Raw genomic sequence first — 17,378 nt, forward strand, 5'->3', positions numbered from 1 at the left:
TTGTAATACCTGGGAGGGCCGTAGACGAGCACTTCCTGCAGTTTCTCTTCGCAAGAAACTGCTTGTGTTCTAAGAAGGTGTTTTACTGGGAAAAATATACACAGTACAGTGGAAGCGTAATGAATCTATTCCAGAAGGTCCAACTATAACTGAAACTCACTCTAAATCATTAATTCCAATTCATTTGTTCCAGAAAGCCAAAAATGTTTACACAAAACACATTTTTATAGTCTCACGCGGTGTAAAATGTGTGTCATATTGTGCGCTAAACAGAGAATGCACGCAAACTGAGGCAAAATTCTGGGGGAAATTTTCCACATTACACGAAAAACTTGCCAACCGAGGTTCGACTGTAGTGACAATAATAGTTTCAAATGAGAAGGCAGGGGTAAATACTTGGAATATTAAAACGTACAGAATTAGGGGTAGTAAAGTGGGTATAATGTGAGTTTGCACAAAAAAAGACCTTTAGGAAGTGATCACTTTGCCAAAGAAAGCTGCCTGTTGCTAAAATTGTTATTCTCTAAGGGAAAAAAAGTTGCATTTTTTTTTTAAAAGTCAATTTTTTGTAGCAAAATCAAGACATTACTTTGAAAATACCGCTTGAATGACCACATCCACCATAGTTAAGAAAAAGTCTTGTTTTTCTCACATGAATTACTACCGACAACACACTACCCAATTATGACCCACTTGGAAATGTTTTGGTTCTTCACCAACTGACAGCGCTGCGATGACTGTTGGCAAGTTTTATTCCTTGTTTTATTCTTGTACTTTTTTGTGTGACCCTACTGTCCTTCGTTGGTGAAGGTCCCTTGGGATGAATCCATGCTTGTGCAATTTAATCTTGTCCACTATTGGGCTCATTTTATGTACGTACTGTAAGTGTGTACAGAAGCCTTCTTGGTGGTTGTACAAATGTTAGGATGGATGCTCACGCCATCGCTCTTGCCTGTGCACTCCCTCTGGCCTCCTCCCACTGACCTAATACATGCAGATTAAGTTAATTGGATCGTGTAAATTGCCAGTAGGTGTGAATGGTTATCTGTCTGCATACACTACATCTGCCTTGTTATTACCAGTGTAACTTTGTGTCACTTTCTAGGCCTATTTTTCCTGAAACGTTAGTTGGATTATGAAATTGTCGGACCTCAGGGGCATTGGACTTCAGAGGTTCCACTGTTGGAAGCATGGGGCGGCTGACCCAGATGGTTTTAAAACACCACATTGCTTTCCTCGCTGGTCTGTCTCGCATGTTTGAGTGTGCCAGCAGGCAGATTTTCATCAACAAGCTAACAAGCGTTCTAACTCTACATGTTTCTCAGTGATTACTTGCAGCAAACGCACGCTTATAAAAAAGATAACGACGCCGTAAACAAAGGCCTCGCTTTGCTGTCGTTTTCCTCTATCAACCCATTTACTGCTCTTTTTTTTCCTGTGCAACAAGCAAAAAGGACATTTTTCTTTGCAACCCCATAAGAGGAGACACTCCATGCCAGTCACTGTTAAAGTCAAGATGGCCCCTAGCCGCTCTGCACTGTCGCCATCGGCCTTCATAGCACATAAAACCTTATTATTTACGACCAAACCAAGGGATGTTTGCATTTGCTGAAACGTTAGCTGCAGTCACAGCTCTGAAGAGCAAATCTTTCCAAAATTCAGCCGTTATAGAGATTGACACTTTGACAGTGTCACAGAGCTCTTTATTTAAAATGTGCAAAACTATGGTTGTAAGACCGTTTAACCTATGACAACTGGTAAGTGTAATACCATGGTTGTAAGACCGTTTAACCTATGACAACTGGTAAGTGTAATACCATAGTTGTAAGACCGTTTAACCTATGACAACTGGTAAGTGTAATACCATAGTTGTAAGACCGTTTAACCTATGACAACTGGTAAGTGTAATACCAGGGTTGTAAGACCGTTTAACCTATGACAACTGGTAAGTGTAATACCATAGTTGTAAGACCGTTTAACCTATGACAACTGGTAAGTGTAATACCAGGGTTGTAAGACCGTTTAACCTATGACAACTGGTAAGTGTAATACCGTAGTTGTAAGACCGTTTAACCTATGACAACTGGTAAGTGTAATACCATAGTTGTAAGACCGTTTAACCTATGACAACTGGTAAGTGTAATACCAGGGTTGTAAGACCGTTTAACCTATGACAACTGGTAAGTGTAATACCGTAGTTGTAAGACCGTTTAACCTATGACAACTGGTAAGTGTAATACCATAGTTTTAAGACCGTTTAACCTATGATAACTGGTAAGTGTAATACCAGGGTTGTAAGACCGTTTAACCTATGACAACTGGTAAGTGTAATACCATAGTTGTAAGACCGTTTAACCTATGACAGCTGGTAAGTGTAATACCAGGGTTGTAAGACCGTTTAACCTATGACAACTGGTAAGTGTAATACCGTAGTTGTAAGACCGTTTAACCTATGATAACTGGTAAGTGTAATACCAGGGTTGTAAGACCGTTTAACCTATGACAACTGGTAAGTGTAATACCGTAGTTGTAAGACCGTTTAACCTATGATAACTGACCAGTAACAATAATTATTTTGACGATTATTCCCGTCCTTGTCCACTGCCCATTGACCACCGCTCTGACCTTATTGACCAACAGTCAATGTTTACGGTTCACAGTTCAACCATTTGTAGACAAATCTACATGCTACAGTAGTACATAACATATTGTACTTATAGTATTATGATTGACAAATGTACTACAATTACGGGTTGTCAAAGAAACATATGTATATAAAATATACAAATATATTCCAATTATAATCTGCTATAAGAGGTTTTGTAACCTGATTAACGTTGAATGAATTAGGGTAAAATTTGGTGTGTAGCGCCTGTGTGACCAGCGATTAATAGGCTTCATTTTCATCATGATCCAGATTTGTAATGATTTGCTTCATTATGATCTAAGGAAAAATTGGTAAACTTTCAACAGTGAGAAAAATTAGGTTGTGTAACTTGGATTTTTTGAACATGGCCATAGCTCAAAAGGTGTGAATGAATTTCAAAGAAGTCCCGATGCAGATCTTCTATGGAACAAGGACAACTCAAAAAGTTGTGGCTAGGTTTTGAAGAATTTGATGTTCAACCTCTATGACCCAAGTAAAAATTGTAAAATGTTTCTAAAATGATTTCAATCAGGACTTGTAATGCTGGATTCTTGGAAAACAGCTCAAAGCTGTGAATGCAATTCAAAGAAACACAATGGTATGCAGGTCCAAATATTTTACAGAACAGGAACACAGATGAAGACATTTTGAAGGTAATTTAAAGACTTTGGTATTTAATGACCCTTACACAAATTGGCTAACTTTAGCAGTTTCCAGTTCCATTACGGAACAGGGACACAACTCAAACAGATGCAAATTGATTTGGGATAAATTTGCTGTGTAGCGTTGGTATCATTTAAGGACAAGTCAGGTAACTTTTTATAATGATCTGGATCCAGGTCATTTACAGAACGGGAGCGTACAGTACCTCAGATGTGTGTGTGTGTGTGTGTGTGTGTGTGTGTGTGTGGTTTCATTTGATAATGAACAGAGTGCTTCATTTACCGTAAATTCCAGTGTATAAGCCGCTTATACACCGGTGCGGCAAATTTATGGCAAAATTCGAATCTTGTGACATCTCCTTTACTTCACAACTACTACTGATTTTTTTAAATACTGTGCCGCTCTCGACACAGAGACAAAACGGTAGCCCTTTCTTCAGCAGGAGCCAATCACAAGCTATCAGTGCACTCACAACAAGCTTGTCAACACATTGGAAGTCAGTGGAGGTCAGTATATTCCAGTATAACAACATAACAGGCTGACTCACGGTGTCATCTTTCAAAGAACTCTTTGCTAACAACACTAAATTCATCTCATACCAACTTAATACTCAAAACGTGTACATACAAATATACAAACATTTCCCAATATGACTTAAAAATAAAAAAATTAAAACATTTTGAAGTTTTCCCATAAGGCATTGCGTCTGATCAGCGTATTCATTGGGGCGCTGCAATGACGTCAGCTTGCCTCTTTTTGCTTTGGGCTCCCGGTCCTCTGGCTCCTTATGGTGGACAGAAGCAGATTTGCAGCACCATCCACCATTTTCTATGCTTTGTATGGTTTCCTCCAATGAAATAGTTTTCTCATTATTTCTCATTATGAGAACACTTTAAAATGCTGGGTTTTTCCATATAAAACTTGTACTGATAGATGTTTCTGTATTTCTGAGGTGTAACGTTTGAGTGTAAGTTGCTGTGTGATGAGTTCAATGTTGTTTGTAAGATGAAACCGTGAGTCAGACTGTTATATTGAGAAATGAAAGATTTTCATAGGTCATGTTTGGCTCCTGTTAAAGAGCTGAGTGGTCCTCACGGACTCGTGCGCACAAGCATATGTCACTTTATGATGTGGACATATGCGCCTTATACACGGGTTCGACTTATACACCAGTAGTACGGTAGATAACTTCAAATCATGATCTGGATGCGGCTTTGTAAACTTCACCAAAATTGTTTCTGGATTTAGAACATACGTGGTTTTGATTTTTAAGATGATTTGGTTAACTTTTCACAATGATCTGTGTCTTGATGCAACTTTGATTTGGATCATCGAATTTGGTGCATTGCTTTGGTATGACCCACCGACAAGTTGGTTAACTTTTGATAATGATGCGGATCTGGATTTGTATCCTTGTTCCATATCCTTTATGGATCATAGCTCAAAAGGTTGAGAATGGATTTTGAAGAGTGCAGCTTTGTTATCCTGAGGGTAATAATTATTTTTTAAATGTAATTTTGTTTTTGGAATGTGATCGGAATCATTTTTGAAACACAGGCACATTTCACAAAGTTGTGAGTGGATTACTGTAGAAATGGATTTGGACTTGGTCAAACCCAAGGATAAATTGGTTTCTAAAACATAATCTGGATCCAAACCATATTTGGAACAAGAACATTGTTGTTACAGAGCTAGTTGTGGAATTGATTTTTGAAGAAATCCAGTGAATATCATTGATATGACCCAAGAAGAAATTGGTTCACTGCTGATTATGATCTGAATCTGGATTTTGTGTACGTATCTGGATCGTTTTTGGAAAACGGACACGATTTTGAAGACATTTGGTGTGTGACCCTGGCACGAATTGGTCAGTTTTCAATCATGACCGGGTCTAAAATTGTCGATAGAGATAAAACCTTTCAAAGTTGTGTTTTCTGACCTAATTTTGAAATGTGTGTAGCAAGGCTTGGTATGCTCTCTACCAATATTCTTCTTAAAAGTGTTGTCTGTCACATGATTTAGACATTCTTCATTCACGTCGACATTCAGTCTTGCGTCTTCTCCAAACTTTACTGGAGGCGTGTGATAGAAACAGGTACTAACGAGCAGAGCACCTGCACGGGAAGTCAGACCTTTGCTGAGGTGAAGTGGAGGTGGGGTTATGGGGGGGTGGACATGTTGCATTGACATGGTGAACAGAGTTGCTTTCAGGACAACAGCTGGGCCTCAGTTGGAATTCTGCACCTTGTTGCACCAACCGGCTTCTTGTCCCGGATTAGGGCTTTGGCGTCCATCTGTCGGGCATCAGCTTACATTTAAGCTCTGCCATTTCACAGGCAGCCTCCAGCCAGCCATTCCACCAGGAAGGCAGGCAAGCTTAGCCACCCGATGATACGTGGGGAAACTTTCTGTTTGTTTTTGTTTGCTCCTAGAATTCAGGACATTTAGCATTTAACCCACAAATGCCCATAGTACATAATAATAAACATTACATCATATACTGTATATTCATTTTATCTATTCTGCATGTGTTTGTGCATTATACAATGTTCCTATCTATTTTTTTACTCCTATATTTACTGATTTGTTTATTGGTAAATGTTTTTTATTCTATTTTTGGATTAACTTACTTTTAATTTTAATTTGTATTTATTAGTGGTACTTACAGTACATATTCATTTTTTTATTTTTATTTATTTTGGTGAATCACATAGTTATTTATTAATTTTATTGTTGTTAAATTACATATTAATTTATTCATTATTATTTGTCTTTATGATAAATTACTTATTATTTTTTTAATTTTATTTTTATAATAATAAGGACCCCAATGACGCCGTAATAGATATAGACAAAAGCAATGCACACATAAAATAGAAAAAAATAAAAAGATAAAGTAAAAAAAAAAATGCCATTGTAAATTAAGTAAAATTGACTAAGAGGGTTTTGAGTCTGGAATTGAAAAGAGGAAGCGGGCCAATGATACAGATTGTATTTATTTTTACATTCATTTTTATTTGTATTTATTTCTGGTGAATTACTTATTCATTTGAATTTGTATTCATTTGTGGTTATTTTTAATTTTTTATTCATTTATGGTAAATTACTTTTTATTTATTTTATTTTTATTCATATTTATTTCTGGTAAATTCCTTATTAGAATTTTTTAATTATTTATTCATTTAAATTTTTATAAATTTTTTAAAATTTTAATTTACTGATGGTAAATTACTTATTATTTATTTCATTCTTAAGTGCATTTATTTCTGGTCAATTCCTTATTCATTTATTAATGTATTCATTTTTTTTAGTTAATTTTTTAATTATTTACAGTAAATATTTTTTTTTCCTTTTTATTTGTATTTATTTCTGCTAATTTCCTTGTCAATTTTTTCATTTTTCCTTTCATTTGTTTCTGATAACATACTTTTGTTTTGTATTTCTTTCTTCCTTTTCTTTCATCACGGCGTAAGCTACGTATCTATTACTACACATTCTCTATTCGCCCCGTGAGGTTCCCCGTCCCTGCTCTCGATTGCACAGGGGTACCTAATGAAGTGTCCATGGTGTGTTCAGGCTCAGTCGGTGTAAGACAAAGGTGAAATTGAACGCAGGTGAGTCCATTCAAGTGCAGCCTTGCAGCTGACTAAGCTGCTCTGAAGGACAATGAGCTTCAGAGGCTTTTAACGCTATTGTGCCACAGATAGCGACAAGCTTACAGGTATTTAACGATGGCGTTGAGCACAGCTTGAAGGTAATGTATCATGACAGGTAAACCAAAGCTTAGGCCAGTGGTGGAGTCTTTGAAGAGCCCACGCTTGCACTTTAATTATGTGGGCCAATTAAATGCAGAAAGCGGGCAGAATGTAGCAAATTAAAACCTGCTTGACGTCAGGTCAATGTGTTACTTAGCACTTGGCTGCTGGTTATTGTTGTTGGATGATTTATATCACCGCCTCAAAAAAAAAAGGATGACAATGGATGGAATTTGGGGGAACACAAAATAATTTAAAAAACACAAATTTCCTTCAACGCACTATTTTTTTTTTGGATGGGCGATTAACGTGGGCACAAATATTGAGCATATATGGACAAAGAAAATGGTATTGTGGATGGTAAGTTTAGCTTCACAGCCCTGGCTGATGGCTCTCTCAACAAGAGCGAAGTTATTTGTATCGACTGTCGCTGTGAGTTGAGTTGTCACGGAGTACGTCGACTCTCAAATGCCAGCGAGAAGGTACTGGAGCACCGCAGGTATTTTTTTAAATTGTCATTTATACAGTGGTACCCCGGCATATGAGTACCCAACTAGCCAGTGTTTTTTTAGATGCGAGCAGCCTCTTGGCTGATTTTTTTGCTTTGAACTGCAAGCTAAAATGTGGGTTACAAGCTGCTAGTTATCGGCAGGCATAGCCAGGACAGCTATTTGACGGCTTGTGTCAATGTGACAAAGGCGGAAGTGAGCGAGCACACGCAGCGCTCAATGAGATGGCAGTAAAGGCTCACGAGGGAATTTATTTGTTTTATTATTTCTATTTTTTTCATTAGCGATCCATTAGCATTTGTGCTTGAAACGCTGTGTGTCAAAGATGACAGAATAAAAGTTGCATGTTGTGACAGACTTCCACGTCGTTGAAGTCGCCAGAGTAAGAGAAATGTGTGTATGCGTCTGTAAAAGTGAAATATAAGCTGCAGCCTGACTGCACTTCGGTATACGCCGCGGTCCTGCTTCTGTAAACTACTGACTGATCTTGAGCACTTCGTTTTTTGTAAGTTGTCAATTGTTGCAGATTGTTTGCTTGCTTGTTTTGTAGACATTGTTGCGCTGTTAAAAAAAAAGCAGAACGTTTAATAAACAAAAATTTGCATAAAGCAAACATTGAATCTCATTGTTGACAAGTGTATTAAAACCTTTAAAATGATCACTTATTACAGATAAAAACACATTTATGTCTGTGATTAATTATGAGTTAACTATTGACGAAATGTGATTAATCACTATTGAATATTTGAATTGATCGATAATATACAGTATATGTAAATGTATACATGTTAAGGCTGGATGATGCTGGTGGTGGGGAAAAAACCCACCAAAATATATTTAAATGCATAAATATAAATTATAATAAATGCAAATAAATTTTTATTAATAGAAAAAATAAAACATATAAATGAATGTATGTCGAGGCTGTGGATGGTGTCTGTATAGGAGGGGAAAAACACACAAAAATAATTTTAAATGCATAAAAAATCTAACAAATAAATACCAATATGTTTATATTAATTAAAAAAACATACATATAAATGTATACGTGTTGCAGCTGGATGATGCTGGGGGAATACAAACATTTTTAAAAGATGAATAAACAGTGGAATTTCAGTTTTCGTACACTCCAGTTGTTGTAGGATTTGTATTTTCCTTTTTTATTTTTACTATTGCTAAATATACTGTGTGGTATATGTCTCAGTTTTCATGCACTGTCTCGGTTATCAGTGTGAACGCTCGCCAACCGCACCAAAGTGGGTGTTGGCTGGTGTGTGTGTGTGCGTGTGTGCGTGCGTGTGTGTGTGTGTGTGTGTGCCAGAGTACAAAATGTGAACACAGCCTCACTGTTCCTAAAGCCTATCCTTTCCTTGGAGAGAAGTCTCTCTTCACCTTTAATTAACAGTATTCTCCTGGTGTTTGATTGGAAGGCAGAACTTCATTCATTGGACGTGCCTGCGAGCGAGCGATAGCACTAAATCATTAAATAAGAAGACAGAGCTGCCATTGTTGACGCCGTTCTTCACGCCCCGCCTTTAGCGCTCGTGTGCCTCAGGCTTCCTGGTGGAGCCGCGGCATTATCTCGTGATCATGTGGAGGAACGCGAGCTGCTGAATTTGCAGACGGGGAGCTTTACCAGCAGGGTGGATTACCACGCCGTCATTGGCCCCGATTGAGTTTCAGTGTCAGTGGTAATAGAGTCGGACGTAATAGCATCTGATTGACTCGTAGCCAATATGCAACGCCGGACAGAAGCTGATGGAGTGGAACCGGCGACGAGGCCACTCCCTGTTACTGCCGATCGATGCGGTTTAGCGAATAAAACGTGACGTCGTGTGTGACCGGAGGAAGTGGCCATCCTGTCAGTTTGACGTGATTACAGATGCTATCTTCTGTTCTCTAGTCGTACTAATCAGCGGAAACTCTTTTAGCACATCAACTCTCTGGTCTTTCAAGTTATTAGCAGTTGGCACAAAGCTAGCGGCCACAATTTGCATTGTGTTCCTTAAAATTGTCACATGACAGATTTTGAAAACATAAAAAATAACAAGATAAATAATGAGATGGCACATTTTTTTGTATTAATATTTCTTAGTGTTTTGCCACTTTCTATTAAATGTTTTATTTGTATCTGTATAATCCAAAATAAAATATACAATAATAATAATATAGCAAATATATTTTTTCTATACAAAATATATATCGTTTTTTATTTTATAAAATTACATCAAACATGAAAAAAATAAATCATTTAAATTGTATTTCATACAATAATTATACAATTTTACAATATTGTATAATTATTGTATTGTATATTGTATAATTATATATATATATATATATATATATATATATATATATATATATATATATATATATATATATATATATAGTATAATTGTATAATTATATATATATATATATATACACACAAAATATTGATTTTATTCACAAAATAAAACAATAAAAAAGTAATGATTTAACATATTTTATACAATAATGATAATAATATATCAATTATGTTTTTTTTATATCAAAGTGTTTAAATGATAAAATAACATAAAATAAAATGATTTAAAATGTGTTTTACACAATAATTATACAATAATAATTACAATAATAGTATATCAAATTGTTTTTTCTTTGCAAAATAGTGTTTTAATTTACATAAAATTATGATTTAAAATATGTTTTCATAAATTGATAATAATTTATATTTATTTTGTTTTTTATGTATATGATGAAATAACATAAAAAGAAAAATGTTCAGATTTAAAGTGTATTTTTACACAATATATAAAAATTCACATTTTCATACAAGTGTTTTTTATTTATATTTTAAATTACGTAAACAATAACATTTCAAATGTATTTTTATACAATAATAATGATATCAAAATATGTTTCGATACAACATGTTTTTTAAATTTATATTATAAAATAATGACATTTTTTAAAAAATGATTTAAAATGTGTTTTTACAGTTATTTCTGTCTTTTGGCACTTTTTCCTTACAGTTCTGTTACATTTATTTATTTTTAGTTTTATTTTTATGAAATGTTAACATACAAACACCATGTACATAATACGAGGTATATTTTATTTTCTACTCAAATGAAAAATAATACAATTATATCCCAAAAAAATGCATGTACAATAAAATACTAGTAACAACAAAAACAACAATAATATAACATATAAAGTATATCCAATATTTATTTTTCTATGCAATAAAAAGAAACTGCATACACTAAAAATGGTGACAAATTGTACAATTGTAAAAAGGAAACTATCCACAGGAATCGCACACTTGTCCTTCAATCATTTTAGTAGGCTTTTCTGTAGTGCAACTAATTCCACGGTGGCTATTTCCACACAACTGGTGGTAATATAATGGAGATGTAATTGCAGGGCGTTGGATACGTTAACAGATGCCACTGAAATGAGATTTTAATGTATTCCACTGTGATGTATGGCCTGTTTCAGACGTTAAAAGATCACATGGGTCAAGTGTCAGCCGAAGCGCATTCTGTACATAATGTTTACCACCACCATCCTTCTGCTATTCCTGCTACAGCAACACCCCCCAACCCTTCTCTTTCACCACATATCAAATTTATGCTTGAAGTAGGACGACTGCAGCGGTGGAACACACCACCAAAATGCACAGCGGAAATTGGATTGTGGGCTGAAAAATGTTAATTCCACTTGCAGCTGCCCCCCCCTCGCCCCTCCACCAAGTCTCTACTTATTAAGGTGATAGCAGCCGCTGATTGATCACCTGCAAGGTGTGCAGTACAAATGGCGCCCTGAAGAAAAGCAATAATAATAGTGCGATGGGAGGTGTAAGTGGATTGCCGGCTTTGATTTTCGAGCTTTGCGTTCACAGGATCTTTCTCTTTTCTTTTGTTTTTGCCGTGGGGAGTCTATAACAGGAATACCACATCATCATGTTATGTTTTCTCTTGTAGTTACACTTTAAAAACAGATTGATGTTGAACTTAATACTCATATGTTGTAGTATTTTAGCTAGATGCTGGAATCCACCGCTTTTATTAAGCCCGACCAGGAAGAGCCATTTTGTGTGTCTGTAGCTTTAATGCTAATGAGCTGTGTTTGTCTCCGACAGAGACAGAGTGCTACTGTGTACTTTTTCCATACAAACTGTAACTCTGCACTTGTCCAACTTAATAGAAGCCATGTAATCATATCATATAGATAACATAACATTAAAGAGTGGGTCAGGAGAACCTAAACATTAGCAACACAAGTATACTGTAGCTATGTGAGCTAACATGCTAACATCACACTTGCATTTTAACAGCAACATCATGCTAGGTTAGCCTATTTGCTAGGAAAAAAAACTACCTGATCAAACTTACAGCTCCCACATCTGTGGCTGACGAACAGATAGTTGGCAGACTACCAGCATGCATTTTAAGTAGTGTAGCGAAGCCTGCTTTGTCTTTTTTTTTTCTTCTTTTACAAACTCAATTTTTGAACCTTTAGCAAGTGCTTAACATATTGTACGGGCAAGAGAAGTAGAAATGCAATACTGGGTTTGGACTGCAGAAACTGTTCAAGTCTTTTTGATGTTCCATTCAGCTCATCTAGCCTGGCGTGGGTCAGAGGCGGTATCATGTCCAGGGGGAAGGAGGTTTTTCCTGTGTGACACGGTAAAAATCCACAACTTCAAAAGCAAGGGCACAAACAGACTCAAGGGAGACATATTACTGATAGAAAGTAGTTGAAAAGTCACTTTTGCATCATAACTAACGAGAGCGTCTTCTTTCACGTTCTACTTCAGTGCTCTGTCCTTAGTTTTCTAACGCCATGTTGTGTTCTTGTTTCCCCAGGTAACCGATAAGATGGCGGCTCGGGAAGCGACTGGGCACAGCTTCCTGGTGGCGTGCTGGCAGCCCGTTCTCATCTTGATGCTGGGCACCGTGCTGTCGGGCTCGGCCACCGGCTGCCCCTCCCGCTGCGAGTGCAACGTCCAAGAGCGCTCTGTGATGTGCCACCGTAAGAAGCTGATGACGGTTCCCGAGGGGATCCCTGCGGAAACGCGGCTGCTGGACCTCGGCAAGAACCGCATAAGGACCATCAACCCGGACGAGTTTGCCAGCTTCCCCACCCTGGAGCACCTAGAGCTGAGCGAGAACACCATCTCCACCATCGAACCCGGCGCCTTCAACAACCTCTATGGCTTGCGGACATTGGGGCTGCGCAGCAACAAGCTAAAGCTGATCCAGCTCGGCGTCTTCACGGGCCTGAGCAATCTCACCCAGCTGGACATAAGCGAGAACAAGATCGTCATCCTGCTGGACTACATGTTCCAGGATTTATACAACCTGCGCTCGTTGGAAGTGGGCGACAATGACCTGGTGTTCATCTCCCACCGCGCTTTTCATGGCCTGAGTAGCCTGGAGCATCTGAGTCTTGAGAAGTGCAATCTGTCCTCTGTGCCTACAGAGGCCTTCACCCACCTACACAGTCTGATCACGCTCAGGCTGCGTCACCTCAACATCAACGTCATACGGGATTACTCATTCAAACGTCTCTACAGGCTGAAAGTGCTGGAGATTGCCAATTGGCCGTATTTGGATACAATGACTCCTAATTGCTTGTATGGATTAAACCTGACCTCTCTGACCATCGCCAACGCTAACCTGACCACCATCCCTTACGTAGCCCTGCGGCACCTGGTCTACTTACGCTTTCTTAATCTTTCCTACAACCCTATCCACACCATTGATGGGAATCGGCTCCACGACTTGCTTCGTCTTCAGGAGTTCCACCTGGTCGGAGGCCGACTCGCCATGATTGAGCCCTACTCTTTCCGTGGTCTAAACTACCTGAAGATCCTCAATGTGTCCGGGAACTCTCTCAGCACTTTAGAAGAATCGGCGTTCCATTCGGTGGGAAACCTGGAGACTCTGGCGTTGTACGACAACCCCTTGGCATGCGACTGCCGCCTCTTGTGGGTCTTCCGGCGGCGCTGGAGGCTCAACTTCAACCGGCAGCAGCCCACCTGCTCCTCCCCCGAGTTTGTCCAAGGCAAAGAGTTCAAGGACTTTCCGGATGTGCTGCAGCCCAACTACTTCACCTGCCGCAAGTCCAGGATCAGGGATCGCAAGGCACAGCAGCAGTTTGTCGACGAGGGAGCCATCGTTCATTTCTCCTGCGAGGCTGATGGCGATCCCGCGCCGGTGATTATGTGGCTTTCCCCACAGAAGAAGTTTATCACCACTAAAACGATCGGACGGGTCTCTGTGCTGCCAGATGGCACCCTGGAGGTCCGCTACGCTCAGATCCAGGACAACGGCACCTACGTGTGCATAGCCAGCAACGCCGGCGGCAATGACACCGCCCTAGCTCACCTGCACATCCACAGCTACTCGCCCGATTGGCCCTTCCAGCCCAACAAGACCTTTGCCTTCATATCCAACCAGCCTGCGGATACCGGCAGCAACGACACACGAGCCAACGTCCCGTTCCCCTTTGACATAAAGACACTGATCATCGCCACCACCATGGGCTTCATTTCCTTTCTGGGCGTGGTCTTGTTCTGCTTGGTGCTGCTTTTCCTGTGGAGCAGAGGCAAGGGCAACACCAAGCACAACATCGAGATTGAGTACGTGCCACGCAAATCAGACGCTGGCATGAGCAGCAGCACAGTGGACGCGCCGCGCAAGTTTAACATGAAAATGATTTAAAGAATTTTCAACAACAACAAAAAGACTGGATTCTGGTGTGTTCACTGACTGAGGAAAAAGTGGTTGAGAGGCAATGAAAGCGGGGGTCTTCTATGGCTTGTGGGCCACTTTTATCGAAAGTCGCGTCAGTTACAAACACTTCATGTTGCTGTGGCTCCACAATGGCAAAAACAGAATTGATGACACCCCCGAGCTGGAAGATTTACAAGAGCTAGATGGTTTGGCCGTTGCTGTTTGAGTTTATTTTAATATCTCTCCCCTTTCCTTGAGGTGACATGTCAAGTTATGAATTACTTTGATACGGGCTGATGAGCACATTTATACAACATCGTCAATACACTTCATCATGTTTGAACTGTGAATGCTTTGTCCTACTTTACGGCCATTATTTCTCCGTGATCCATCACTGTCACAATCATTGATCTGGAGCAGTGCCGCCATCAGTAAAGAACATTTGAGAAGAAACGGATGCTTATTTTGGAAATGATTGGAAAAACTAAATCGGCAGTGATGCAAGATGAGCGCTGCGATGCGGTGACCGATTTTGGTCAAATTTATACAAGTCACCCACTGGTTTACCTTAGCGTACTTCATATTGACATTTTCATTAAGAAATAATGACAATTCATCTATATGAATTGTTATTCGATACATATACAGTACCACTCAAAAGTTTGAAGGCACCTTCTCATGCTTTGAAACGGGAATGTGTGTCTAAACTTTTGATGGGCTCTGTATATGTACACCCATACTTGGGGAAACATTTCTTTAGTGATACAGTAATCCCTCGAATTGCACGGCTTCACTCTATCACAGTTTTTTCAAAAATATATTAATAATTCATGCTGTTGCGTGCCTATTAACGGTAGGAAAAAAATGCATATTTAAGTAAATTTTTCTTACTTTTTGCCTAAACTAAGCATTTTCAAAGATACAAAAATACAGCTAAATGGAGTCAAATGCAAATATAAGGCATTAAGACATTGTGATGCTATGAACTGTTCTACACTGGTCACTAGGTGTCAGTAATGTTACATTGATGGGACAATAGCCACCACAGGAAGTACTGTACAGAACAGGAAGTAAAAAAAAAAAAACACAAGGAACTCTCCCAATGCTAGCATGAGTGAGTCTATATGTCTTATTTTCTCTTATTATGTCTACTATTTTGAGTGATAGCAGTGTAAAGGTGACTATAGAGGTGTTTTTTCATATCTAGAAGGCTCAAATAATGTAAAAAAAAAAACGTATTTAGAAGGTCGTAAATAGGTTTTCTCTGCTCTAACTATGAAAATATTTAATTTATAAATAAGACATCTTACTTTGCGGAAATTCACTTGTCACGGTCGGGCCTGGAACCAATTAATCGCGATAAACGAGGGATTACTGTACATTTGTCTTAAAATGTTTGGGATAAATCCATTCATTCAGAAAAGTAACCTACACATTTTGGCGATAATACATCATCATAAGCTTGGAGACACATTCGCATGCTTTCAAAGTTGGATGCGGGTCTAAACTTTACGGGACTGATTTTTTTTAGAATTTTGGATTGAATATCCGACAAAATAACAATTAGACATATTGATGATAAAATTGAGTAATGAAACAAAATGTAAGCACCAGTAAGGGGGAGAAAATGTTTTACAAGACAGACAACTCAATTTTTCTTATTTTTAGTAATGCACTATATAAAATTTAAGAGATTGTAGTGTAAAAAAAAAAAAAAGTTGAAAATAACAGGATAAATACAAATGATATGAAATAAATGACAATTATAATACACATACATAAATAATGACCTAATATTGACATGAATTGAGTACATAAAGCAACATTAAAGCAGCAATCGGAGGTGGGGGGGACAAAATGGTTTAACTTTTTGCTAAATTTGCAAAGAATACCAACTACTGATTACAAGCTAGAGGATTGTGAAAATGGTTGCAAGTTCGGTTGAAGCCGGTAAAGGACCACTGATGTGTTCTGCTGTCAAACCATTCGGTGCTTTTACCTAAACTTTCCATTTTGCATATCAAAAACAAGGTGCATTATCACGACTACTATTTTATGTTCCACGTGATTGCGAGGCGTCATAATTGCGATGCTCTCATTTTCAGGAGTTAAATGTGCTCGTCAAGCTTGTTGCTTTTTGGTTTCGTGAAATCCCTCCTCTCATCAAAGCCATGGAAATATTCATTTACAGGTGAAAGGTTGGAAACAGACACCGTGCCCTGATGGTGGTGGTGGTCCTCCTCTGCGTAGGATTTTTTTTTTAAGTGCTGACTGTGGACATCTGGCCTTTGTAAGCGTATGCGAGGATGAAGGCAAAGTTCTTGATAATGGACCCACATTACGGACAAGGGCGCTGCCAATGAATATGCAGATGGAGGCAGTGACACAGATGGTTTGAGCCGTGGATGCAATCTGCAGCAGCTTTGGTGTAATCCCTTTTGCATAAAGGAAAAAAGAGGAAAAAAAAGAAGAGAGAGCGGCTCACGGCTTCTAAATGCTCTCTTTGTTTGTTGGAGGTGTGGCTACTGTACACAGCATCTTTTTGCTCCTCAGTCAACCTAGGGTTCTCTTTTTTTTTTTTTCATTCTTTGTTTCGTTTCCCTTCTTTTGACCCGGGACTATATGGAACATGTAGTCCAAGCCAACTTTTTACGGAGAAAAAAAAGACCCCCAAAAAAAGAAATATATGGAAACTAAAATTCAAATTGTTCTGTGCAATAAAGGTAATATGCAGATTTTTTTTTGTTTGTTTTTGTTTTTTTTTTAATTAACAAAATCTTGTTGATGTTCAATTGTTGACAATATGGTATGTTGTATTAAAACAATCTATGGAATTTTCTAAACACGCGCTGCTCCTTTCTTCATTTTAAATTTACACTCATTCCAAAGGAAATGATCTGTTCCAGGGTCCAACTGTCACTGACACAAACCCTTTTTCACCACTAAAAATAAGTTAACAACTTTTATTATTATTGGTAAAATGTTTAAATAAACACTCACTCAAACACACTCGAACAACAAATGAGGATTATTTTGCATTTAGAGAAATCCCTCATTTATTACAGTTAAGGGTTTC

At 38.3% G+C, this 17,378-nt stretch overlaps 1 protein-coding gene across 4 annotated transcripts in view; it reads left to right on the forward strand.

The window, feature by feature from the left end:
- lingo1a (leucine rich repeat and Ig domain containing 1a) overlaps nucleotides 1-17,145 on the forward strand; it is a 156,874-nt gene extending 139,729 nt beyond the window's left edge. For all 4 annotated transcript variants that reach the window (XM_054776097.1, XM_054776100.1, XM_054776099.1 and 1 more), the window contains one exon: nucleotides 12,431-17,145. In XM_054776097.1, the coding sequence (XP_054632072.1) occupies nucleotides 12,431-14,290 (1,860 nt within the window). In that variant the 3' untranslated portion in view covers nucleotides 14,291-17,145. The remainder of the gene's footprint in view (nucleotides 1-12,430) is intronic.
- Nucleotides 17,146-17,378: the final 233 nt, after the last annotated feature.

This window comes from Dunckerocampus dactyliophorus, chromosome 5 (assembly GCF_027744805.1).
Source record: "Dunckerocampus dactyliophorus isolate RoL2022-P2 chromosome 5, RoL_Ddac_1.1, whole genome shotgun sequence".
NCBI classification, from domain to species: Eukaryota; Metazoa; Chordata; class Actinopteri; order Syngnathiformes; family Syngnathidae; genus Dunckerocampus; species Dunckerocampus dactyliophorus.